We start from the raw sequence: 27,573 nt of genomic DNA, 5'->3' as shown, positions 1-27,573 counted from the left end.
AACACTCCGACCGAGTGACCCGGAAACAGCCAAATGCTCCAGGAGGTTACGAGGGCAAATCTCAAACTCCATCGTGATATCCAGCACGCCGCGATATGCACTATTCAGACCACTTCCCTCCTCCAGAGCTACCCCAAGAAATGGACCAAGGGGTCTGTCTGTATGAACGCATCACAGCCATGCAAGCAAGGATTGCTTCCTTATTACCGCTGACCATGTCTGCGAGTCTCGTCGACATATCACTATCACACGATAGCAGTGAATGGATTTGAACTTGTAATCTTCGTGTCGCATTTCGTTCCTCCAACTATTATCTCCCCTCTTCAGCAACTAATAACATTCATCCACCAACACACAGAAGTCCACGAAGCCTTTGGAGCGATGATACAGCAAGGCCTAGGAGCCAAACGGACATGCACCCATGCCAATTCCACGACCTCATTCTAATCCAACAATGTCAATCACATTTTGCTCTTCACTCCGCTCAGTTGCTTCATCTCTCCTCGTCTTCTTCGTTCCCTTCCTCCTCAACAATGACAATAAACAAAAGCGCGCGCGTGTGGGGGTATCTTGGTCATCCACACAATCCCACTCCTTTCCACTCCTCTGCTCCTCCGTAACTTCAACACGCAAGTGCGTCTTCTCCTTCTACAACAGCTACTCCACCCCGAGTCCCTCCTTCTGACCTCTCTCGCTCTCTCTTTTCACTCCCCTAATCCCCTCGTCAAGTGAAGACAGCCGGGGTCAAGCAAAGATACAAGGTGCATGCTATGCTGTAAGGATGCCGCCTCCCCAATCGGGGGTAAACAAACTCCGTCGCTTGGTTTGCTGCTTGTTTTCATGATAACCAGGGGCTCGTTGAGCCCAAAGACGCAGAGGAACAGCTGCTGGTATGCGTGGTATAATAGAGTAAAAACAGCCAAATCTATACATTCAGAATGTGGCATTCCCAGTGATAAAGAAATATGCTAAGTAAAAGTAGGGGGCGGTGTTAAAATAGTAATAATAAAGACAATAAGGAAAATGTAGACGCGTTGTGATGTCGTCGTGGTCGTAAGATGCAATATTGGCGTGCGTGGGCAAGACGTAAGTGTAGGCCACCCAGTGGCTACTTTTCGATGAGAAAAGGAAATATGGTTGTTGTTGTAAAAGGTCGATATGTATGAATACGTCTCTGCGCGCGTGTACATATGGGATTAAATATGCGATCGATCGTCAACCAAGCAAGAAGAGCCGCGTACAAGTACAGGTGAGCGGGCAAATGTATGTCTATCGGGGCGTCGATTCGTAACTTGGTAATTTCAGGCCACTCAAGGAAATAACGCGCACGACAGTCGCTAGGCGGTATGTAACTTTGGATCAAACCCAATAGGTAAATCAGATGATAATCGCGTTTGCCATAAGTCGTAACGGGCTACCCGGGAAGTAGCTTTCTGCGATTAAGCGAGTGACGGTTCGATGATCTGCGAATGCTTCCGGATTTCGTCGTCGGTGAGGGCGCTCATCCATAGACAGCGCTCCGTGATGCCTTCGATGGGCTGGAATTCATAGAGCGTGCTGGCCTCGAGGAGGCGAAGCAAGGTCTTGACAACGGATGCGGCGATACGACAACGCTCAAAGTTGACAAGTGGCGCTGTGGTGGGAGAACTCGCAATTTCCGAAGGCCGTTGTGAGTTGAAGAGCAGGTCGTGTGTGTAAATACCCACAAACGGAATGCAACCGGTCTCAGCAGTCGTGGCTCCGCCTTCCATCTCGGCACGTAGATTGTAGAAGTTCTTTGTAGGGGAAATAAGACTTTCCAGCTCCTGCATCGTCTTCATGTCCGATGCCGGTACCAGAGCCCAGGTTTTGGACAGTCGGGCAACCTCATTCGACGTCAGGGCCACGGCGATCTGGCTCATGGTAGCAAAGTTCCTGTACTTCCGGCAATGCGCAGCGATGTGGATATACTTGATGAGGCATCGGGCACGCTCCTCGAGGTCTTGGGTAAGGACGGTCTCGGATACAACCCACTTGACCATGATGTTAAAGCGAGCGACCACGACTTCGACGCCGCGGGCATCGCTATTCCGCAGGAAGTCAACCCATGAGCGGGAATCGGTGTGGGTGTTCTTCCAGCGCATGTCCACAAGCTCTTTCCAGTCAACCTCGTTCAGGGCATCCTTCTCGATCAAGGTGAACTGCTGAGCCAGAATGTCGGAACTGAATGCCAGAATAAATGGCAGGTGCGCCGCATACTTGCCCGTCGTTCGGTTCTCCGACGCTGAAAGATTGCGCATTGGGAGATGTGTGCCAGCGACGGCATCGTCGAATGAGTCCAGGTGTCGCTGATGCTGAGCAGAAGTTGGTGTGATGTCTGGCGTCGGTGGCATCTGCTTGGAAGGCCAGAGTTGGTGATCGTGAAGTTCTGGTACATTAGCTGCTTCAGGTGACAGAGGCTGACATAAGTTGACAGTAGATTGTAGGCCACCATCCGAAGTTGCCAATGAGTGAGCAATGGAATGAGAATCTGCCTTGTCCATGCCTTGATACTGTGGGCTCTGCTGCATGGGCTTCACTCCGAACTCGTCGGTTTCGCTGTTGTCGAAGGACAACTCCGAAGATAGATCCGAGTCTTCATCCCCAACGTGCAAGAATGATTGTTCTCCACTGTCTCGCGCATCATCTTTCTGTTTGATTTCCTCCATGCTCTTGGTTTTCTCCACCATTTCGTATGATAGGTTCTCGGGGAAGCTCGTCTGTGGCTTCTCATCTCGAGGAGTAAGGTCGTCTCCCGAATCTTGTAATATCGAATGATTGGCCCATTCCTGAATCGTTGTCTTGCTCTGCTCATCATCCGTAAGGCCACGGTGGAGCAAAGGCACGGAGTTGTACGACTCCCTTGACCCATCCGAGAGGAAGGACCTGGCGTCGGAGCGCGGCACTTCGAGAATTGTGCGTGGTCCAACCTGCGCTTCATCCATTGGCTCGGACAACATCGAGACTCCGTCATCGGCCACGACGTCCACATGCTGGCGCCGGTTCCTGCGCTTTTCAGGGGTAAAGTGGTCAACCGAGGATTCGTTGCTGACGGGTGTCTCGGGGCTAACTTCGCCCACAGCAGAAGCTGCGAATGTGCGAGGGTGAATAATGAGCCTAGAAGGTCTCTTCTCATATTTCCCTTCCAGTTTAGCCAGCGCAGACTCTACGCCACAGTCTCCATCATCGTCCGGTATTTCAGCCAGCTTTTTGGCCTCGGCTTCGAACGAAGGGCGCATAACAGGTTTAGACGAGTGGGTGCTAAAGAGAGACTCCTTGGGCTTTCGTGGCTTCTCGGCCATAACACCTAGTGAGAATACATCCACGCGGCGCTGGGAAAAGTCACTGCTGACTACATCGACGAAACCACCCGAATCAGTGACGGGACTGCGGATATACGAACTTCTCATCGACTCGGAATACGTCGTCAAAGAGCCCACGGAACGAGATCTGTGCATAGGCACATCTAAGTCGGCAACGTTTTGCACACCTCTCAAATCTCCACCAGGCCGCCTGCGCAGGACTCGCAACGGAGGAGGCATCGAGGGTACCGATTCGGCTGGGCCGGAGTCTTCTGTGTAGACTGTCGTGGCATCGAAGCTTTTCACCGTTGACTGCGGGTACACGCTGTTGGACGAAGCCCACCTACGGTGTATAATCGAGCCACGGGATCGATAACTACGACTGGACTGCTGTCTCTTATGTCCTCGGAAGCTTGAAAGTGGTGGGAGTAGAGACGAAGTTGCAGATTGTGTCGCTGCATCCATGTCAATGGACCGCCGCCCGTGAGCCCGAGACCCCGTATCTGTGCCCATCGAGCTTCGCCGCCCAGCTCCTAGTGTTGCGAGATCCGGTACAAATGGGGGCAACGGCTCTTCATCGAATGAAAATGAAAAGACCTGCGGGCTGAGAATAGTTGAGGATCTCCTAGGATTGCCTTCCGCGGCCTTGTCTGGTGGCGTAGTCGGAGGTGTGGGATCTGCGCCCGAGGGCATATAGTGTTCGGAAAAGGCTTCGACAGATTCGTTATGCAACGGTCCCAAAGCACCCGTCATAGCATGATGGTCTTCTGGTACTGTGCCATCAACGATTACGATGGATTTGCTCCCTTCTGTGATGGCAGTGTCGCTGAGTATCCGTGTTCTTGAGGCAGGCTGCAGCTCAAATGAAGAGTCAAGATGGGCCGCCGAGTACTCGATTCCGTCTGCTGAGAGCTTGGTAGGGAAATCATCCGTGAGGTACTCATTTGAATTGCCGGCAGCACTATCCTCACGCACAGCTTTCCGGAAGTCCTCAGCAATCTCGGCTCCAAGCATATCGATTCTCACAGCGGGGCGGAATCCCCCGATGCGTGTCAAACGAGCCTGGGGAACTACGGCCGTTCCGGGAATTCGATTCTCCGTCACCCCCTTGGCCCAATGGTCGCGAGGCTGATGAAACTACCTTGAGCTGGAGTTGCTCCAGGGCTGACTGGGGCTTTGTGACTCAAAGCCTTCCGAACACTCGTCAACAGTTTCCGCATGCCAGCACCTGACATCGCTGAAGCTGAACCTTTATCCGGGGATGACTGTGGCGGTTGCGGGGGGTCAAACACGGTAGTTTCTCGACTCGTTGCAGACTTCACCGTGTGAATGTCGACGAAGGCCTGCCCCGGAGGCATCAGGTTGCCTCTTACAAGGCTACCAGCGTATGGAAGAGTTAGTAGAAACTCGGCATTCTTGTAAAGAACTTTTTCTGTAGTGGTCGCATCATGTTCCCGTAAGGAGTCGGTCAAACTGTTGTTACGCTTATGTTGAGGTCGTACACGCTTTCCCGTCAGAGCACGGGGCGTCGCTGCAATCGGGTCCGGGCCGTTGTATATCGAACTGGGCTCTACGGGATGAGCGGCCAGAGCGTAGCTCGAAGACGAGTCTGGCATCCGGAACCCCTTGGTAGGAAATGAACAAGATACGACGTCAAGGCTGGCAATGCTCGTAGGGGAAGCAGCATTCCTTTCTAAGGTGATTGACGGCCGCTGGTCTGGGGGCGTACAGGGTCGTTCACCGGGATGGATGCCACCATGCAAGACAGAATCGATATGGCCGGAGTGGATCGCATTATTGTAGTAGTTCGTGTCGGCCCCTGCTTCGGGGTGTGCGAAGTCCATGGAAGATATTTGAGGGGGCATGCTCACATCCATCATCCAGAAGCTGGGGTCCAAGTCCGGATTTCGATGGCCTGCAATGCCTCCAGGGTTTATTGGGCTCTCGACATCGGCGGTTGAGTCGAAGTCCGGTCCATCCCAATATTGCGCGCAGACTCGCCGCCAACATTTCTTCAACTCCGCCAGAATTTTGAGCTGGACCTTACGTCCTGGCGCTTCGTGGGAAAGCTCGTCGACGAAATCGTTCAGCAAGTTGCAAAATGTGATTCGCAGATGGTAGTCGACCACGAAGTCGTCAACGAAGTAGTTCAGGATCCAGTGACGTATAGCGACGAAGGTCCTGACCCTCACAACCATTCCAATCTCATCAGCCCTGGCGAGCGCCCATTTCAGCCTGGCAATCAGCATGCGCAAAAGATCGGTCGCTTCCATAAAGGACCGAAATGTGAGGAAGAAGTCGGACAGTAGCTCGTAGTCAAGGAAGCAAGGCGAAGTAATCTCGGATACCAGCCTTGGAGGGGTTGCCGCCGTCACAGAACCAGTGGCAGATGCGTAGCGCACAATAGATCGATCGTCGCGGTCTGGCTTGAAAGTTAATGCATCAAACATCTCTGGCTCTATCACTAGATGAGTGGAGAGGTAGGTAGCTCGTGTAGGCTGCGGAAATCGGGGCGAAGATGGCGTCAGCAAAGTTGGCGATGGGACTTTAATTTGCGACATCCTGATCGGACCAGGGCTCGGTCTTCTACTCCCTAATGGATCGGGATACAGAGAATTAACATCGCCGCGATGAGATTTGTTGGCAAACGAGATGTGGTCGGACCGAATCTCCTCCGTGGGCGCGTAGGAAGAGCCGCGGATTAAGGGAGTCCCTCGCAAGGTGAACCTCGGGGTCCCCAGTTTCCAGGAAGGAATGGAGATCTGTAGCATGGGCGAAGGCAAGGGCTCTTCGATGTCCTCCGTGGTCCTAGCCCTTTGTTCATCTTGAGGCTTCGTTATCACCACCTTGAAGCCCCCTGCTTCATCCTCGCGACTTTGGCTTACTTCCGGAAGTGTTGTGTCCGACACGGCGCGTCTATGGTGGGCTTGTTTGTCCAAGTTCCTCAACCCCATAGGGTGCCGTGTTATCGGCGGAGATGGAGGCCCCGAAAGAGGCGTCGGTTGGTTACTTAAAATGCTCGACGACTGTCTATTGAGCTCTGGGGCGACCTCCAGGTCTGCCGTGCTAGGAGGCGTCAAAGAGGAAGAGGGAAATACAAACGTCGGCTGCGGGTAGCGCTGGTTTGCTGGCCGGACAGTAGGCCTATATCCATATTCGTAAGCGCGTTTCCAAGTAGACAGACGATCTCATGTAGATCGCCATGGCATGCGTCAATACGTGATAGTTGGCCGCCGAGAACCACGCACGTGGGTGCTCGAGGTCCACCTCTGGTCATAGACAAGGCATACCAACACGCATGCATGTCACTTGAACAGCGTGGGATTACTTACCTCAAGAATATTTTCCCATTGTTCCCCACGTTCGCAACTGTGAATTGCCTGCCCTCGCGACCAGCCGATCCACCGTCTGGCGCAATATCCCATTTTCCCGGCTCGGCTTCTCTCTTGGTCATTGGTCTCGCCTCGTCGCCTCCTGGCCTCCGCTCAGTAGCCGGTAGTATAGGCTTCGATTTGTTGACGGGTGATAATCGCGCCGCGGCTTTCGCTCCCTTTTCCACCACTCTGTCCATGGGTCGCGGCGGCGAGCGCCTGTCTCTGACATCTCGCAGCATCCCCGTCTTGGGGTTCCTCTCGGTTCTTGTCGACAGGTTCCGGCGCGGGGGTCGTTGTGATTTAACACTCGTCTCTCTGGTCACCGTCACTATCGGCGATAGCGACAGCCGGGGTCCAGCGACCTCCATTTCTCTCTCTTCCTCTTTCTCTTCCACTTTTCTCGTACACACGCTCACGAACACAATCTCTTTCTCTTATTGCGCAACAGAGCGCTGTCTGCTGTTCAGAAGTCGACCGAATGGATGCATTGAAGAAAGTATTGGTGCATGGAATCAATGAGTGGTAGTTCCCGTTCTCGAAACCCTCCGAATTGGCATCTGACGCAGGGCGTCGATGTTGCTTGTTTGTTTGTTTGCTTGTCGTGGACGGGTGGTGTGCGACTCAGCAAAGGCGCGCGCAAGACGCCATACGGGAAGGAGGTAGGAGCGAAAGGCTATTTTTCCGTCTCCCCGGTCTATTCTATTGTTCGTTCGAATCGTGAAGCGGAAATTTGGGGTCTGTGTGTAGCAGCCGACCCAGAGGCTGTACAGCGCGCGGCGAGAGAGTGTGTGTGCGTAGTGGGTAACCTTGATGTTGGAAATAGTGTTGTCTCTCTTGTCAGTCGTCGCGTGGCCGTTTCTCCATGCAAGCCTTCGCGCCTGGCCAAATCTAAAGCGGGCTTGCTTCACACTGCGCGCAGTGACTCTCAAACTGGGAGGAGTCGAAACAGAATCGCAAGTAAGGCGAACTGAGGATCCAGGTCGGCCCAGAAGAAGTGAGGGAGGGAGTGCCACCAGGATAAACCAAAGGCGTGTACACGGACGGCAATTTGCTTGGTAGAGCAGTTGAGCAGGGAGTGTACAGAGCGCTGGACAAGGGGCAGGGGGACGCTCCGAGCAAGCGAACATGCAAAAGCAAGCAGGGTTGGGGGCGCTGCGTGCAGTGTGCAGTGCAGTACGGCGCAGTTCACTCTGGCGGCCCAGATAGGGACGAGCGAACACACACAGGTCTGCAATTAGTAAATAGCAGTCATCATCAATTCCCCTTTCTGTCCAATTCTCGACTTGCACACTACAATACGCCGTAAGAGGGCAGAAGTGAACGGACACTCTGTGGGCTGCTCGGCATGAATCTGCATACGCACAAGTACATTGTACGACTCGATCACATTCAGAAGAAACGAAAATGAGTGGGAGGGAAGGCTTCCGGGAGTAGCTTCGTGGGGCTTGCTAATGGGCAAGTGCAAGTTGGACGACGGGCCTAGGGCCTGAAAGGTTCCAGCCTCCTCCTGGCTACTGCTACTGGCTACTGGCTGTCTACCTACTACCGACTACCTGCCTGCCAGAAACTCGGGCATCGGGCTCGTTCTATTTCTTCCCTTTCTTCCCATGGGGGGAAGGGGAGGGCACCTGCATTGAATACTACTTTGCTTACCTTAGCGAATAGCAGAGTCAGCATCATCATCATGGAGGTGTGGCTCCCTTGACTTGAAGTACCAAAGGGGGGTCGGAGTTTGGCTACATCATGTACCGGCAGCATGTTGATTGATGCGCAATTGTACCCAATCCATGTGCTCCAATCGAGCAATCGAGGGGTACTTGAACGGCTGGAGAAACTAGCTGCAAGTGTTGTGTTCTGGCATGTCGCTCCAAGGCTCGTGGCTGGCCAGAAGCTGGCCTAGTGTAGGTACACAGGTAGCTTTGGCATCGCGTGCCAAGGGGGCCCTGGAGGGTGTGATACCCACCTCAGGACTCAGTATGTACGTACATACATTGATCTGTAATTCCACGCTACTGTATGCAATCCATCTCGGCCATCTCTTCGTGTTGCGTCTTGCTCGCTCTCCAGATGCTCAAGCCGTGAGCAGAAGCGTTTGAGAATGTCGGATGCATACATAGATGGGACGATCAAAATAAATAATACATCCGGGCTGTCTACAAACGCATCATAGTTGTTCGCCTCCAATAAGCAAGTCCGGAAGTAAACCGATATTGGTATTGACATTTGGCTCATCTCGCAGGCAAGCTTGTTGCCAGTCAACGCAAGCACGCACGGGTAGATGGGTTAAATGACCGTTATGGCACAAGGATCATCTACTAAAAGCCAGAGGAGCGAAACATCAAAACGCCCAAAACACACCCGCATCATCCCATTTAATTCCCGGTTCCATGCCAAATGAACCTCATTACATGTGTGTTTGACTACACGTACATCCATCCACCTGGGTGCTAGCTAGTGGTGGCATTTCTTCATACTCACCTCGCTACTGCTGCGCGCGCGCCGCCAAATCCTTCATTCAAATTGCTAACATGCTGGGCCGCAGTCCCCTTGATGCACATACATCTCAGATCGAAGCTGTTCGTTCGTCCGGCTGTCTGTCTGGTCTGTCTGTCTCATGTACATATGTAAGCTCCAACGGGACGGGTAGAACACTCGGGGCACTTTGTGGCCAAGCAAGTTCAAACAAAAAGAAAGAGAGAGAGAGAGGACGGACGGATGATACCCTGCTTGGCCCGGAACTGTGCCTGACGTTATCCTCCACCGAGAGTCCACAACGATACATGATCATGGATTGCTTTTCCGCAGCTTGGTTGATTGGTCGTGGTCTGGCAATCATTTGTCTCGTCTCAGCGAGTTTCCCGCGCCGACGAGACACATGCAGAGATGGTCTCGTCTCAGTACAACGGTTTGACAAAGCTTAAAACTTTTCATCACGAACACACACACACACACACACACACACACACACACTGCAGTACTCTACCATCTGGATGGTTCGATGGCAAGGGGAGCAGAGGGAGGGGTTAGAAAAACAACCGTCCCCGACAGATCGGTTCAGCCACCAACTTGAGTAACCACACACCACATGTTTAGATCAAGCCACTGAGTTTCTATTGTTGGCCGAAAGACATCCACTGGCAAACCAGCGCCTCGGAATTTGAGATGGAGAGAGGGTGGGGGAGAAAAAAGCCTATCAATAGTTCCAATAGTGGTGTGGGGAGAAAACTGGGTGAGGTTGGCAGCCATAATTGCTTACAACGATTACATCAGATGAATCTACATCATCGTTTCCCCCAGGCCCCCAGGCGGTATTCTGCCTGATGTTGGTGACAGCCAACCAGCGACCCGCGACTGTTGGTTCCAAGTTCTCCGGATACGTGCAGGTTTCGTTTGTCGGCGCCGGCCCCTGGAAGAAGGGGAAATGCAAGGCGCCTAGTCCCCCTAGAAAACGCTGTGCAACGACGCTGCGTCATTCCCGAATCCTCCCTCCTATTTCGTCACTGTCTTAGCTAGATGGGCAGCAAATGAAATGGGATGTGCGCGCGTGCTGTCAAATCTCGCCGCCTCTACTCACTCTCCGGGCAGCCGCGGTAGCGGCAATAGCCTTAACACCACGGCTAGCTCAAAGATCTCCAGGGGCATCTCACAATTCTCATCAAATGAGAGCACAATCCAGCTCAGCTAAAATCGTTGGTAAGGGATCGGCCAGAACACTATTGTGGCCCAACAGCAACCTACACTTGTTTATTTATCAAAGGGTCCTGCTACATGTGTCATGGCCATAGGATGGAAATGGGCAGGGGAAGGGGGAAAAGGATTGAGACAAGCCCTATCCCACCGGCACGCTATGACTCAAATTGTAATTTACAACCAGGAAACCAAACAGGCAATTAAGATCAAGAACAAGATCGATCTCGCGTCGCCTCTACGCTGATGTCGTTGCTTGGCTTGGCCCGAACCACCTTGCTGCAGAGCAATGCAAGAATCGTACGAAGGCACTTTGCTGCAGGCAGACGGGAGGAAAACAAGAAAGGGACGTTTTGGAAGTTTGCCGACTTGATCTTTCAACCCAAAATCCTTCTAGCGCTGCAGACTACTGCTGCTGCCCCGTCGTCTAATGATTTTCCCCGAGAGAAGGGCCCAGGGATAGCGGAACATTATCCCATCATGGCCCATCATGGCTCCATCCCTGCTGCATACTCACTACTACCATCTAGAGCGTTGTCGTAGCATCCAAAATCGTGATCAGGAGTGCGTGCTATCTATACATAGAGTTAGAGGTTTATTAGTGCATTCTGCAATGCAAGCAGATACCGCACACCGCCAAGGTGTTATCCCAGCAGCCGTATCCTCCATCGCCTGATGGAACTTCTCCTCAATTGCAACATCACTTACAGCTGAAATCCAATAAACACATGCATACACGTAGTCCGAGTCAGTTGAAGCAAATCGGGCTAAAACAACATCAACAACTGATGGAAAGACTGTGTCAATAACAATGGCATCAACAAATACCTGTATCAACAATAAACACGGATGGAGCTAATCTCACACGATTCTGTCTTCGGCTGTGAGAAAAGACGATGTTTAACCACATATGTGGTCGATGCATCCCGGCCTGAGCGGACAATACATAATTTGACGAAAGTCTACGGGATCTCGAGGATCTTTATCTGCTCTTGTCTTGGTGTTGCTTGTATCTACAACCCGGGTCTAGCCTGAGATACATACAGCATATCATAGCAGAGTGCCTGGTATAACTCCACAGTCTTCCCCCTCATTTCTGCCATTAGATGCCACTATGCAATGCTTTCCGGGTTTGGTGTCTTGGGCGACAGGTTCCCAGGTTGAACGTCCACGGATTTAGTGAGATAAAGGAAGGCAAGCCTGTCCTGTCCATCTCATCCTTGTTGTTTGCCCTGATACATTTAATACCTAGGTCGAGTCGTTGCCTTGTTAGGCGGGCCATGAGTCAATCGTCATTAGACAGTTCTTCAATATAGAAACCCTATATATATATATAGGTAGCCGGTGGATACGCACGTGGGCTGTCGAATGAACCCTTGTAACGGCCGCATCGGAAATCGAATGATTTGACTACGACCTCTCTTCAATATTTACAGATATTCATTAGTCGCATTGACAAGGCGAGCGACAACAACACACATGAGATAGACCGTGCGCTAGGCACTCACGTATATTACTCACGTGTCCAGGCAAGACATATTGTATACAGTGCAGCTTGCGCCAGAAAATCACAACGCAATAAAAGCGACTCGAAACAAACCATCTGGCTGGTAGTTTAGTATAATGCAGCAACGGCCAGACAGCGAGTATTGAAGCAATTCTCCCCAAAGTCTGGTGATGTGTAGCTAGTTCACCGCCGATGAAGGCACACGGAATATATGGGTGTATCGGACCGAGCCAGCCCGTGCGAGAGGTCACATGCTCTATCTCTCCGGCTGTCCGCACCACCTGACTATACACACATGCATACCAAGATCGACTACGAGTACAAATCTAGATAAGAGTAATGACTGTGTGTGGATTCGCAAAGTCTGCCAAAAGAAATCAAGCGGAGCCCGTCTTTCCAGTGCGCTGGGTTGGTGTGGTGGTGGTTGTGGCCACACGGCTTGCCGTATTACCCCCTTTGCGGCGATGCTATGAAATAGCAGCCTGGCGCGGCCGCACCAACACGGTCTTGGTTATGGAGTTGTGTTGGTGTGTATTGCTATTGGTTCAGGAAACCGATCAGACTTGACTGGACTACCTATTTTAGCAGTTGCAGAAGTCTGACAACGCCATCAGCAGTACCTGTGCCGTATGGCACCCTACTAAGATGAAAAGGTATGAAAACAAGGGGGTAAGGAAGGTATCAAGATGGCAGGTGACAGAATGACAGCTGCCACTATGTACACTATTCCTTTGCAACGGGATGTAATAACCTAATTTAGAACTATAGTCACACAGTCTGCCAAACTCCTTTATGCACATTACATGCCAGATCGCCCGCTGTCTGCACACTTACTTGCCATGATGAAACTGGATATCATACTTTGCAAAAGTATAGAATCATGCCATCGCCGTTGCTCATCCCCACCCGGACCAAACACGGACAGTTGAGCGCTGCAGTAGAAGAGGGAGAAAAGGAAACAAAGTAGGTAGGTGTGGACACACCTTGGTCCCCGAGTCCCCGAAGAAAGAGTGTGCATGAATGGAGGGAAAGAGAGAACGTGTGATAGCACCACTTCCCAATCTCGAGATCACTTCCTTATTGGGCTGTGCCGCGTACGGCACACCATGCGGGGTACTTACGTTCTACCAGGGTCGGTGGGTGGTGGGTGGTATGCCGGGGCCGACGGCGAGGTTTGGAGTTGGAGAGAGGGCCAGCGGGGATGTCAGCAATGCGCAGGAAAGCAAGAAGTCTTTGCCATCTGGAGTAAGAAAGACAGAAGGAAGAAAGACAAGCGCTCCGGGACGTCCCGCACCCTTCAAATGGGACGAACAAGGAGGGAGAAAAAGGAAAAGAAAAGCAAGGAAGCCACCTTTTCTTCCAAGCGTACTTCATACAGACCCTGATCCGTCTTACGGACCCGGTTTCTTGCTTTCTTTTCTCAAGGTCGGCCGGTCTTGCACGTGGTTGGTCGGGGTGTAGTGTGACATGTTATGAACGTAGGGTCGTATTGAAGATAGAAAAAGGCGAGGTTATACCTGTTTTGGCAGGTGCCCAGCGAGAAATAGAGAAAAAAGCTTCGTCGGGAAAAACAGACGGTTGCATTCAACACTTTCTTTACGCCGGTCTTTGCTTGTGGTGTGGTGGTGCCAGTCTTGGTGAAGGAGGTGTGTGGACATGAGTGCAAATACGGAGGATTGGTCGTTGGAGGGAAATGTGAAAACAAAAGCCTGCAGCCAAAATGATTTTCGAATACTTACAACCCAACCCAATGAAACGACAGTCGCTGGCATTTGCCGGTAACCAATCCGAAGAAGCGGAGATGGTTCACCATAAGGGGCCTGCCCGATGCACACCCTTGACCATGAGAGCTGGAGAGTCGCAATATCGATTAGCTTTCACATCGTGGCTTCACATGGTTGTAGATATAGGCTGGGAGTGGTGAATACAATTTCGTATTCATTCATTTCGATATCATGTACAGGTAGTCAGCTCCGTGGTAAAATGCAGAATATTAAAAACAAACATGAAGGTCAACAACCAGATAACCCGGACAGTAGATATCCCATTGAATGGATGTATGTGACCTGCTGTAATATGTAGTACATGCTTCACCTTCTTCTTCATAGGAACCCCCGTGACGCGTTCCTGCCATACTCGGCACTGTACGCATCCAACTTGACGGCGACGAGCACGCACTCGGCGGCGCTCTTGCCGGCCCTCGAGCTCTGGATCCGGAGCCGCCACTGTCCCTTGCGCACGACCCACTCCTCGGCGGCGGGGTGGCCAGTGCTGGGATCGATGCGCCGCCGCTTCCTCGACGGCGGGAAGAAGCCGCTGCTGCCCGCCGCCGAGATGGGCGACTCCTGCTCGCCACCGCCGTTCGCCGTGGACGCCGAAGTGGCCGAGAAGGGCGCCGCCGCCGCCTCTTCGTTCTCCGTGTGCGCCTGGTAGACCTTGCCGTCCAGCATGATGTGCGCGTCCGTGTCGATGACGACGCGGACTAGATCCTCGCTCAGGGGCGTGTTGCCCGGGGTCGGCGGCTGGCTCCCCGCGCCGCCCGTCGCCATCAAGAGGCCCAACGGCTGCGTCTCGGGCAGCCCGAGTTTCCCGGCGATGACCTCCAAGAGCTTGGCCAGCCGCTTCTTTATCTGGCCGAAGAACTCGGCGCGCATGATGCCGATGTTGACCCTGCAGTTCTCGCCGCCCACCTCGAGGATCATCTCGTAGGGCCGCTCGTCCACAAAGGGCCGCGCGTAATTGACCCAACCCGAAATGTGCTGCTCGCCGCCATACGGGGGCAGGGGGTCGGTGGTGACCGAGATGCCGGACTTGAGCACGTCCTCGAGCCGGATGACGATCTCGCTGCGCCGCCGGGCCTGGTTGTAGCTGATGCTGTGGGGGATCAGCTTCTGCTCCAGGCCCTTGAAGTTGAAGTAGCGGCAGTCGCGCAGGAGGCTTTGCCGGTGCTCGTCGCTGCGGATCTCGATGGGGTAACCGCGGAGCAGGTGCAGGAGCTCCGCGAAGATGTCGGCCGAGCGGTTCGGCACGGCGGGGGGCAGGATGGACGGAGGCCGGATGAGACCTTCACGGTCCAAGCCAGGGAAGATCTCCTCAGGTGTCCGGAAGAAGACGGCGAATCCCAGCGAGAAGTAATTCGGGGTGTTTCCTGGGCCTCCAAAGATGTCGCGGGGAATCTGAAATTCCCTATGTCCGATGGATATGAAAATGGATTCTTCGTAGAGCTGAGACATCAGCTTGGGCAGTGTGTAGAATTGCGCGTCGGCAAAGAGGCGCACGAAATGCTGCCCATCGCGGGGCTGCACATGGTAGCCTTGCAGATGAAGAGCGATGTCCTTGAAGGTGAGAGGATCTCTGTCTATGTATAGTGTACGAATGGCAGTATTGAGACTTTCACCGCTCTCTGCGGCCTGCTTGATCTGGCAGACGAAATATTGAGAAAAGTAGGAGGGGGCTGAGTGAGCAACGTATGTTAGCACCAAGTAAGCTTTGGAGATGCATATCGTAGTCTGTGTACACAACATACCATCAGAGGACAAGGAAGCGCCAGACAGCTTGAACAGCTCGGTGCCTATCTGAATAGGGAAGACGCGCTCATGAGGCAGAATCTTAGGGATCTTGGATATGAGTTGTGGTGTGGATGGTGGTAAATGGAACGTCATTTGTTGGGCAGCCCCTTTAGGGGTATCGCCCGAGTTGGACATGGTGCTCATAGTTGTTTTGATTTCTATGGCCGCTTACGATTATTGAATGAGAGACATGGCTGAAAAGGCCGGGAGAGGAAGAGTAGACGAGGGAGGCAGTTCGAAACTGATTTACATAATGAACCATGAGGATATAATGATAGCAATTGAGGGATGATAGTAGTGGTGATGATATATCCAGTTGATATTACTCGTCGTCGTTGCTACTCCTCCAGCCCCCAAGAAATGGCGATGAAGAGAGAATCTGAGAAAGGCTGGTCTGGGCAGGCACGGTCGTTTTTGCGACGGCTCATTGATTGGTCGCAGCCTCCAAACCTGACACTATACTCGATCGGTCTAGTGGGTATCGTCGGTACAGCCAATAGCCGGTCATGCCAAACTATGGGGACCTGGGGACCCCCTAGTCTTGATAATGAATGCATACAGCGCGTCATGCTTCGGATTAAAGATGTAACTAACTATTCAAACACTCGAAAACTCCGTCATTATCATGACCCTACAGCAGTGGGCAGTTGGGTATTGTCCAGATCCTGAACACCGATGTAAATGCATCATTCGCTCAGGCCCTCCGAACCCGCCGACCAGCCAAAATAAGAGAACACCCCTAACCCAAAAGACCAATTCCAGCCAGTTGTACAACTTCCCCATTCAAGGAAGACATGCCCCTTTATACTTGTTGAAACCAAGCGCCTTGGACTGATTACAAAACAACCAACTAGCCCCCCTTGGAGTCCGGTTTTCTCGCAGCACTTCCAAGTACCCAAGCATTCAATTCAAACGGTTGGAAAGCTCAGCTTCTGCCCTTAACAGCTCTGCCGGCCGGAGCGCTGACGTCCCTACGGTCGGCCACGCCCGACACCATCTGTTTTTTCGGCGTAACCGCGCCACTGCGAGCCCTGCCGCGGCGCTCCCGGATTTGGGCCAGCGCCTCTTCGCGCGTCATGGTGGGTGTCAGTGCCGGGTTGTGCACATCGAATGACGGAGACCGATGGTGTTTGTTCATAGCACTGTTCATATAGTCACGGGGATTCTTATTCCCCTCACGGATGGGAACCGATGTAGTCGTCGTCATGGTGTGGAAAGCGGTAGACGCTTCTTGCGATCGTTGCCTCGATTCCGACCGGGCTGTTTCCGTAGGACGCGCATGCTCTCGAGGACGCGAAAGCCCCGAGGAGCGCTGGTGCTCGGAAGAGCGATTCTGCGCCGAGGAACGACCCTGCGCCGAGGAACGACCCTGTGCTGAATAATGACCTTGAGCTGAAGAACGACTCTGCACTGAAAGGCGACTCTGCTGTGAAGCCCGCTTCTGCTCTGGAAGACGCGCATGTTCTGAAGAATACGCATCGTGTGAAGCAAGAGTGCTTCTAGATTCCGGCCGTGGGGCATCTTCGTAGTTGCCCGGGGTATAGCCAGGTGCCGTGGGAATGTTCATGGCTCTCGAGTGCGCATCGCTCTGCCTAGGAGCGTTGAGCAGAGAGAGCAACGATGTACGCTCCTTGCGTTCCTGGGCCAGCAAGGCGAACGCCGGGGGCTCAACGGATGGCGTTCGGGAATAATATACAGAACTCCGTTCCGGTTCGACCGACGCCCGGGGCTCAGCTGTGGTTTCCCTCTCTTTCACGGATTCCATCTCCTCAATCTCGTGTTGGGAGAGCGTACGGAATATTCCCTCGGATGGGACGAAAATAGTGCTGCGTCTTGGTTCTTTGGACGCTCTCGACTTACGCCTCTCGGGTTCCTCGCTAGGCTGAGACGCGTAGACATCGGCAGCTTCGTCGGCATGCACCTCATGCCGGATCGGGGCTTCCTCGGTTGGTGTCGGCAGAAGCTCTTGGCCTTTGGGTTTCTGGCCCAGGATCACCAAATCAGCTGCATCGACAATGGGCATCGGCTCCGGGCGTGGCTTACGGGCTGAACTTGTCAAGCTCCGACGGAAGCTTGAGCGGGAACTCTTCACGGCACAAGGACAGCACCGTAATTGGCACTCGGCCTGTAAGAACTCCAGGTGGTCTTGTGTTCGGTCGGCTCTCTGTTTCTCCCATTGCCACATGCGCGTGAGATCATCAATCTCGGCCTCGCTCGTGGCCGAAGAGACAATATCCGCCATGGCCAGAGATGGGCGCGACTTCTTCGGCGATGCAAAGCCGTCTTCGGTCTCTTCGGAGGGCGGCAGCGGCAAGCGACCCTCGGCGGCGATGCGCGCAACCTCCTCGTTCTTGGCTAGCGTCTTAAACGCATCTCGTTCCTGCTCGACCAATTTGATACGTTCGAGAGCTTGTTCCAACTGTTCTTGCACGCCCACGATCTGATACCTTGCCTCGAAGGCTTCCTGCTCCCGGGCTTGGCTGCGCTCTCGTTCGCGCTGCAGAACCTCCTCGGTCGACTTGGCGGCGGCTTTCGTAGTTTTTAGTTCTTCTTGTAGTTTGACGATGTTCGATTGGGATTTGAAATTCTCCTTGCGGGCTTTCCGAATCTCCTTCTCCCACAAGGCCTGGGTATGTGCGTATGTCTCCTTTGCGCGTCCGTAATTTTCCTATTAGTCACAAAAGGTCCTGGTCAGCTGCATTCGACTCGGCGGTCAAGAGGCGAAGACGATAATGGATCGACCTACCATAACAGTTTCTAATCTCTCGCCCACTTTGCGCTCCCGCTCCCGCCCCTCTTCGATGTATCTCCGCAGCCCGCGCGCCTCGTCACGATACCGTCGCATCTCGGACTCGGCCTCCTCGCGGCCCAGCATGGCGCGCTTCAGGGCGGCGTCGGCCGTCTTGCGCTCGAGCTGCTTGGAGAAGGCGGCGCTGGACATTTGCTGCGACATGCTGTTGAACTGCTGGATCTTATCGTGGATGCTGCTGTCGCGATGGTGGTCGGACCGCGAAGGTGATGTTTGCTGATTGACGCGATCCGGGGACATGAGTTGCAGAGGCGCCGCGCCAGGCGAACCTGGCTGGCTTGACGAAGGCTCCATTTCCGAAATCAGCCGGGAAATTGGCTGTGCTGATAAACCCGCAGATAGGAGTCTGTGTGATGCCTGTAGCTTGTGTTGGGGTTGTTGGGGGGTTGTGTGGATGTGATGGTCGTAGTTATGCTTCTTTTCCCTACTTTTTGTTGCTTGCTTCCTCAAGACTACTTCGGATGAGTGTTCGGTATGGATGGGACGGATGAGATGGGGATTTAGTGGGCAGTTTACCATGCATGTTTGTCGGCGGTGAAGTGGAATCGCTCAATCTACGGCCGCGATTTGATGGCCTGTGTTTATTTGGGAGCGCCAGCTAGCTTCTTATTGGCCAATCTGAGGGATAAAAAAGGAGATTCTTGCGCGCGTCGACGTGGCAACCCAACGTGGAGGGGCCAAATGATCGCTACCAAACAGTGAACGTTTGTGCACGCACTGGTAATTCCGTTAGCACAAGCACCAGCACGAGATATTGCATACATACTCACAGGCTTGATGCACGCAAGGATAAATAAAGGCTGTCCCAAGTGTGTGCAGTATGTTAGTCGTAGGGCTGGCCGTCATGGTTCATTAGGGTTGGAATTGGGAACATGTCATGGCAGAGCACATGCATACATATTCATATGAACAATATGCCAGACAGCTTACAGCTTGCATTGATTATACGTGACCCGTTACTCCGAACAAGAAAATACACAAGCATGAGATTCTACACGGCGCTTCGTGTTGACCCGTGACATGCCATGTCCTTCCCCTTCCCCGCGGGAGCGTTTCTGACGTGTCGTCTTATCCGCTCATGCTCAAAGTTGCCAGATCGGTGCCAGTCTGCAGTATGTGAGTGGGGGGCTAGGAATCAAGCCGATGTGATGGAGTAGCCTCCCAGGGTGTTCAATCCATGTACTTGGTGGGCGAACAGTGGTTACAGTTCTATGGCGGACTTGGCTGTAGTATGTGTTTTGCGGGAGATGTTGGGCACCGTCAGCAGCGACACATGGTAATTCATGTGATAGGGGGTATGGGCATGTCGTCATCGTTGGCCACAAATTCAATGAAGTAGCCGCCAGATAATAGTGCCACGCCTGGCCGTCTGCTTCACGGCATCTAAGATATCGACCCATCATACACAAGACGTCTTGAGAGGAAGTTTGAGGGCAGAGACAAATATATTAGCTTCTCTCAGAAATACACGTTCCAATCAGCTCGCACATCCAGTCCCCAGCTAGAGTACTTCAACAACCCGTCTCGTTACATCCCCGAGTCCTCACTGTGCCCACGGGTCCCGACGCACTAGGAACCCGTGGAATAGGAGGCATGTCGCGTCAATTCATCCACCCAGCGCCTGTGAGCTCCTGAAAGAAATAAGACCATCCGAAAATATATGAACAAGGAGAAAATTAGTGGGATGTCGAGCGTATGACGATAGCAAGTGACCTGCGGCTGAGTATCCTCCAGTCGCTAGGCTGATGTGTATCGTCCGGTTCCAACTTGTGGAGAAGGTTACCGCCCTAGCAGAGAACGACAGTGGTATCACAATGCACTAAAAATGCTGATCATCTCCTGTCTTCGTCGATCGCGCACCGCAATTAGTGAGCCGCCTGGTTGGCTTGCTCGCCGGCCTCTTTCGCCTTCGCCTTTCCGGCTCGGAGGATGTCGCCGATCCAGTCCAGCGTCTCGCTAGTAATGACCAAGCCAGTCGAGATCAGAGCCTTGCCGTATGTCACCACACCTTCACCTCCGACCTTCTTACACTCCGAGCTGTAGATGCTGAAGACATGGTCGGTCGTCTCCTTGCCCTTGACGACGGGGTAGAAAACAACCTGTTTGCCCTCTGCGTAAAGCTCTTTGGTGGGCTTCTTGAGCGCGGGCAGGCGTTCGTCGATCTTGTTCAGAGCTCCGGCGCCAAGGTGGTCGGCCTTCTTGACATAAGGCGAGACATATTCGTAAGGCCTGGCGAAGATGGACAGGAAGGGCTTGCCAAAGGTCTGGAAGGCCGAATCGCCAATCTCTATCGATTTCTGTCCATAGGGGTTGCTCTTGAAGGTAGACAAGGCAGAGTTGACCACGGGGTAGCCAGCGATGTGCTAATAGCAACGGCGTCAATTGGTGTTTTATAGAAGCTGGTGCAGCAACTCTCCCTGGAGCTGGGAGCAGTGTATCATGTTGTAAGTCGCGAAGGGGTGGGCGCTTACCTGCAGAGTAGCCGAGGATGGGTGCACCTCGCCATTAACTTGGGCAGCCATTGTTCGAGCGTGGGAGCAAGATTATTCGGGCCGGGTATGTGGACTGGAACACAGCAAATATGTCAGCACACTACACCATCACAAAGCTCGTCATGATCGAACATCATGTTGACATGAACTCCCAAATAAGCATAGCAGGGGGCGGCTTACCTATCTAATGCTCTTCCAGGACAGACCGGAGAAGAGAAGCAGACACTGAGCAAGAGTTGAGGGTGTGGATGGGTGGGTGATGGGATGGTTGTTGGTGACGAGAGAAAGTAATGTCGGTTGTAGGAGAAGAGAGAGGGGGGGACGGATAGATGGGAAAGGTGGGAAGAATGGCAATGGTACCTAAATCAAAGTTAGGTTTAGAAGTTCACGAGCAGATGGAAGCTTCGTCTTGACAGTCCAGACAGGTAAACACACCAAGGGGGAAGGAACTATTTGTTGGATCGATATCAAGGGCAGGCAAGCAGAGAGAGCTCCGGTCCAAGGTGCAGAGTGGGAGAGTGGGCAGGCATGCGACTAATAAAATCAAAAGCCTGTACATGTACGGCTAATGGTACATGTACCTACAGACCACAGCAGCACTCCCCATGTCAGGTCAAGCATCCAATATCGATCAATCGTAAACAGCTGGAGCATATGATAGCCCATTTGCGATGGCCTGCCTCATGTACCTAGGTTGACCCGATGCTCGGGGGCGACATCTGGAGATTCCACCAGCTACCAGCTTGCAGCTGCTAGGACGAAACAGAGCAAAACAACCTCGCATATGAATTTCTTTCGACGGAAATGGGACTTTCCTTTCTCCAAGAGATTCCCTCCAGGTTGCGTGCGCCACCAGCCTCTGTCTCGTTCGTACCTTCGCGCAAACATTCGTTGGTGTCGCCTTGCATCATGAAGGCGTGATTTGCATGTGCTTGCTTTCGTAAAAGGCCCTGTATTGTCTGTGTGCTGGTTACAGGTATCGATGCAATGTCCAGGCCTTAAATTGGTGGGTCGGCCATTGCTTACGTAGAAGACATGTATGGAGCCCTGGAAAACAGGGCGCTGGGTGTAGTATTGCTACAAGTACATGTGCGTACGAGCAGGCATTGGCGGTTGACGCATCCACTGCACATGCCGATAACTCTTCCTGTTGTTGGGAGACTCCAATCAGACCAGCTGGTGGGGAGGAAGCTGTCCGGTCTTTTCCACCACGGAACTGCCACTATTCGCTAGCACCAGCGTCTCTGACATGTGAAAGCTGTCACCTTGATCAATCGGATCCACCCTTTGTCTTCCGTCCCCCTTATCCCCCTGCTGTTTCGAACGACTATTCTTGGGATTGCTAACTTATCACAGCGCAGCTAGCTACATGTATCCTCAAACCGTTGCAGCATCCTCTTCGACATCCGGATGCCATGGGAATAGAACCCATCCCGGACGAACTCTGCCTTTCACCGCTGCTCCGAAATTGATGCCAAGTGCAAACGCCCGAGCGATCCAGCCCCCATCTGCTGTTCTGGGCTTGGTGGAGGCATCATCAGGTGTTGTGTTCGTTCGCCACTCGCTTTCCGACTGACTACGGAGTGTTGACTGAGAAGTCGGGAGGCACTTCTTGAGTCGGGCTGTTTGGTAATCTCCATCTCATCATAGCCTGTCCGGGCTTCAAGATTTAGTCCGGCTTATTAGGTCCAATGTTATCTGCCACACGAACCATGTGCCAACCGGGGGCTAGGCTAGAGAACTACCGCTATCATTCACCGAGTGCGTGCCGCAGCAGCAGTTGGCAGTGCTTTGCATCGTCATCACCCTGCCGTCATGCAGACTTAGTAGCATCCATCCAGCTGCCGCTTATCTACCAGGCTGCGACAGGCGCCAGATTCCGCCTTATCAGTCAACATTTCAGATGCATATGTACTGCAACGCTCAACCTCTTGAAAACGAGACTGCTAGCCTTGTGATTCCTTGGCTTGTCTTCGTCTTGTTAACGGACACTGTCCGCCCCCCTGTCGCTTCACCCTCGCTGGAATCAATGCCTGTCGACGCATACAGCAGCGAAGCCGACTATCCAGCCCAGGAGACGAAGAAGAAATAAAAAAAGAGTCATGTCGACCCTGGCTCAATCTCCACCGGCGTGATTATCGGCTCTGCATGTCCTAGGTCCTCGGCCTCTTCCACCGAGAAGGAAATTCAGGAGATTCGTTGCCGCCCTTTTCTATCCCACTGCTTGCTTGGCAGACATGCAAAGGACATGCCCACCGGAGCTTTATCAAACTGCTAATCGAAGCTGAAGACAACTAGACGATCCACCGAGCCACATAACCCGATCGGCAAGGGTCGTTAGCTAGTCTTCTCGGCTGGCTGCACGACCTGTGCAGCACAAACCCCACTATAGCCTCATGTACTCCTGGCTGGGCTATTTTCACATGTCAACCGTGGACAATGTTTTACATATGCAACGACAGACACGAGCATCTGGTATTATGCACATCAATTGATTGTCGTATGTTCCAACACGCGCTCCACAGCATTGTTCGTAGCAACCACGAAGCCTTTACAGAGACTTATCCAGTCATTATTATGGCGACTTCTACATACAGACCAGAGATGTTCTCGTCTGTCGACTTCTATGACACCATCCAGCATGAGTGATAGGCAGTCGGTGTCAACTTCGCAAGGGGGTATTTGGCCCGTCCGATACGCTGGAATTCGGATACGACAAATTCCCGGGGAACGTCTATGCACGTTGGGTTCCGCCGCAGGAAGTTGTTGGTTACAAAACGGAGACAGAAGCCGCCGCCGCCAGTCAATTGGTAGTTCTTTACGACCGCAACGCTTCAACCGGTGAGCGCGAGGCCGCGAAATCAGGGGGATACTGCTACTGCCATGCTCGTCCATGTGGTCTCCAAATCATGCAGAGCCCTGCATGAATTGCAACACACGAGTTTCGATCAAATTGAGCAATCCCCGCATTGGTACCCCGGATACGGCAGCATATATGGACTACAGTGACCATCATATGTGATTTGAGCAGATGCACAAACGCCGCTTGGTTGTTAATACGCCTTGGTGCCAAGGTTGTCAACAAACATTCGATTCTAGGAACATCGATGCCCGGAATCGTCTCGGTGTTGCGCAGTTGCTCTTGGTGTTGGATTATGACTAACTGTCAACCTAGTTGGGATCGATCTAGATATACTCGTTTCTTCGAAATTTCGACCCTGAAACGCCAGCCAGAGCAATATCAGCTGATACCAAGACCTCCTTTCTTTCTTGATACGACACATATATGCGACCAGATGGTGGGCGACGAAGCAGCTTTCTGGGGCTCTGTATTATCCTCAGAATATTTACTAGCCGTTCCTGATTTTATGCATTAATACTTGATTCGGGCAATGGGCAGGATCGTGGTAAGTTGGCCTTGAGAGTCGTGTTCAAAGGCGATGCCTACTATCCAGGGCGGCACTGGTGACACTGGCTTCGCAAGTGATCATGACTGATCAAATGTAGCACATGGTATCATGCGTAGAGTAAGAACTTCAAGAGGCCGTTGCAGAATTCGGCACGGCGCGCGCTTACATCTGTCAGCCTGTGGTTCATACCCCAGAGTGGTACAGCATAGATCACCCCATGAATGCATCGACTAGTTATATTCGCTACTTAATTTGTCGACACGGAAGATGTCCTCCGAAGACGGCAAGTATATAGGGCGGGCGCTTCTCATGCAATACGGTTGCACGCATCTCTGCGGTCAGTCTGAAGGAAATCGAGGGGGGTGGCGACGGTTGGTTTCACGGCATGGAGGCCTTAGTTGCCTGCTTGACTTGTCGCTTGCAATCGCATGCATGCGTATGAGGCAGGGAGGTGAAATGGCCAACGATAACTTCTCACGCTCGACGCAACTGCAACCCACGATATACCCTCCAGTAACAATACGGACTTACAATCACCTGCCACAGGAGGACGTTATTTCCTGCAAACTGAGTGTCGGGAGTTGGGTCCCGATATCTCGATGCTTTTCCCGTCTCCTGTTTTGCTTGTAGCACTTCGTACTTTGAATAATATCTTATCTATGCAGTGACCTCTCCGCCTTCTAAGAATCTCGGTTTTATGGCTATAAAGGCACGCTACTAGGTTTCACTGGCAGATTGCCCTGCCCTTATTGGGGCTTCCGTCCCGTCTCGGGCCAGTATTGTCCATCAATCAGGCAAGCTTCTTACACTACACATGTCGTATCTTTCACGGAATGATCGTGGCGTTCGAACCGACGACGGTTAACACCTAACTGAAGAGCAACCTTGCATTATACAGAAGTCAACGGTAGATACAACACATTTCTTCACTGGAAAATCTCTCCCGTCCGGTCTACCAGATACTTTAGCCAGGCGAAGCGACGATATCGCTTTCCCCGATCCAAGTCAAGTTGGCGGACGCATCCTGTGTGTCGTAACTATGTGATTTTGAGACGGGGAGTGACTGAAATCTCATGGGGTTAGAGGCATGGATAACGTTTAAGATCCTGAGTGGCTGGAGGACTCAAACCAACACAAATATGATCATGACGCATCCAGTGCGCCCTATCATAAGCGTCTGCGAATAACTGCCATCAGCGCACGAGATGTCGTCAACCTATTGGCCTTCGTCACTCCCTAGTTGTGAGTGAGCCTTGCGCAGGAGGCTAGCTGTGGCACTGTAGATATGTGTCTCGGATTGGTTAGACAAGCCCATGTAACGATGAACCTATGCATGGCGAATCCGCGTCTGACTGTGAATGATTCGGTATATAGGGTCATCCGGATGAAGTCACCAGTGACGGCAAATGTAGTATAATGTAAATCCAACCATGTTTAGTCAAGTGTGCTGCTTGACCATTTCGACATGTTCACTATGCTTAGCCAATCTGCGTATATGTCTATCATCGTTCGAGAACCGCAGTTTCCCTCAAGTAGGTATAAGTTTGTGGTGCCTACTTCGAGTTAGAAATATATATACATATTGCGCATCTCTTCGCCGTCCCTTTTTTGAACCCTGAAATGGAGATACGTAGCATGCTTGTATCCAGCTACAGTCGTATATATCCCAGTGCCCCCCTAAATTAGAATCTTAGACGAGCATCGACAAGAGATGCGTACTGCGACTTTGAGCCTTGAATAGACGGCGCAACCAGTGGACGGGCAGCGAACACGGTGACGGTTTTCTCACAGTCAGGCAGCCAATCAGCTCGCCAGCACCTAAGAAGCGAGGCAGAAGGTCGCCCTTGGAGGGCTTCAAGTCATAATGATGTTGAGATGACAACGTTGAGCAGATGTTTGTGAATATACATCACAAAAAGGAAGAGGGAAAAATACACCAACACCAATATCGTACAACGCATGCCGACATGTGTACTTGAACACAGAACCGGGACAGTACAAACACAACAGACCATACATACCAACGAGCCATCGGCCCGTTGGCGAGAAAAAGAAGACCGATATTGCCTTATGGCGGTACCTCGCGCGATATTCCATATCTGTCACCATCGAATGCAACAATACCAAGTCACATATCCAGCTGCTGCCAGGAGCCACTGGGGCTATCTGTTGGGCTCCCTACAGCCAGATTATTCACCATCAGACTATAGAGCTAAACCCAGCACTGAAGCTTTGAGCTTACGGTGCTCGCACCTATCTGCCCATCGCTTCCTTTGTGTCTTCGTCGACAAGAGATGTTGTGGCAGGAGTCCTCAAGGCATGACCGTCGATCCTATCCCACATATATGTCAAGAGCTATGAATCAACGTAGGCCGCGACAAGGCATACACTTACTGGTACATAGTTAAGGCGATTGAGTACTTTAGCGTTCACCCTGGTGGTAAGCTATGCAAGGCATGAGTAACTGGTCCCGAAAATGGCGACTTTTCACGAGTAAGCACACCGGCAGATTCAACGATAGAAAGAAAGCGTCTATCAACCGGGTACAATACCTATTCACGGCGTACGCACCGACTGCTTGAGACACTATACACTGATTGTCATTTGTTTCAATGTACGCTATACAAGTTGAAGGAGAATGCGGTAACTGGATATGAATATTCTCCCCGACCAAATAGAAATTCCTCTTGTTGGGGAAATAGACCGAGGAGTCGTCTTGTCTTCCTATTTGACCCTATGCCATCCGCCATGGAGAGGAAGGACCAGCGAGCTGAGAGAAAGCGGCGGTAACCAGTTCGTTGGGTTGACGGGCTTTGCGCCACACTGCACGGTAACCGAGATACAAACTTCGATCTTATGCCCGCCCGCCCAGGCTTGCCTATTCCGCTTCCCATGCTGTACCCAACCTTGAACTGGGCCACGATACTGACAGCAATTGTGTAGTTTGCCTCTACACCAAGGAGTCGTGGACAGATATAGACGACGGTGGCCTGGGGACAGGGGGCCTAACGAGTCACCACCCAGCGCTCTTAGGAATCGAACCTCGCCTCACATATTACCCAAGGGTTATCGGGAAATGGAAGGAGACCCCTGTGATCAGGAACCGGAGGAGGGCATATCCCCTACAGCACTCCTCCCATCTCGCCTTCCTAGGCTGGCTGACCCACCCACTTCTTTCCAGAACGAGACTTTCCAATAATTGCATTGCAGCACACACAGCATGAAGCATTCTCGTAACGGGAACTTAAACGTGATTTACCAGATATGTGGCGGAAGAACGGAGGAGCGTCGGCGGTGACCACCAAGGGGATGGGGGTCAGATAGTACACAGGAGGAACATGTTTACGTGACTAATACTAAAATACTGCCGATGCAAGAGATGTCCTTGGCCATTTAATAGTAGAA

The 27,573-nt window shown here is 52.4% G+C and overlaps 4 protein-coding genes across 4 annotated transcripts; all 4 read right to left on the bottom strand.

The window, feature by feature from the left end:
* Nucleotides 1-1,439: 1,439 nt before the first annotated feature.
* On the bottom strand, nt 1,440-7,062 carry PG998_009892 (RasGEF domain-containing protein; the record flags this gene model as incomplete). Its single annotated transcript, XM_066876708.1, has 3 exons — nt 1,440-4,427; nt 4,490-6,464; nt 6,653-7,062. 3 exons carry the CDS (start codon nt 7,060-7,062, stop codon nt 1,440-1,442), a joined length of 5,373 nt encoding a protein of 1,790 aa, XP_066728864.1.
* Nucleotides 7,063-13,990: 6,928 nt separating this feature from the next.
* Nucleotides 13,991-15,601, bottom strand: PG998_009891 (uncharacterized protein; the record flags this gene model as incomplete). Its single annotated transcript, XM_066876707.1, has 2 exons — nt 13,991-15,342; nt 15,415-15,601. The coding sequence occupies 2 exons, from the start codon at nt 15,599-15,601 to the stop codon at nt 13,991-13,993; spliced, it is 1,539 nt and encodes a 512-aa protein (XP_066728863.1).
* A 781-nt stretch (nt 15,602-16,382) lies between these two features.
* PG998_009890 (uncharacterized protein) lies at nt 16,383-18,560 on the bottom strand (the record flags this gene model as incomplete). The annotated part of the gene is made up of 2 exons (XM_066876706.1): nt 16,383-18,125; nt 18,204-18,560. The coding sequence occupies 2 exons, from the start codon at nt 18,558-18,560 to the stop codon at nt 16,383-16,385; spliced, it is 2,100 nt and encodes a 699-aa protein (XP_066728862.1).
* Nucleotides 18,561-20,131: 1,571 nt separating this feature from the next.
* Nucleotides 20,132-20,788, bottom strand: PG998_009889 (uncharacterized protein; the record flags this gene model as incomplete). The annotated part of the gene is made up of 2 exons (XM_066876705.1): nt 20,132-20,629; nt 20,738-20,788. 2 exons carry the CDS (start codon nt 20,786-20,788, stop codon nt 20,132-20,134), a joined length of 549 nt encoding a protein of 182 aa, XP_066728861.1.
* Between the last annotated feature and the right edge of the window lie 6,785 nt (nt 20,789-27,573).

The sequence above is a fragment of the Apiospora kogelbergensis genome (assembly GCF_038363985.1).
Source record: "Apiospora kogelbergensis strain CBS 113332 chromosome Unknown utg000006l_segment0_segment0, whole genome shotgun sequence".
Taxonomy (NCBI): domain Eukaryota; kingdom Fungi; phylum Ascomycota; class Sordariomycetes; order Amphisphaeriales; family Apiosporaceae; genus Apiospora; species Apiospora kogelbergensis.
The sequence above is the reverse complement of the archived record's forward strand: the minus strand, read 5'-3'. Positions and strand labels throughout refer to the sequence as shown.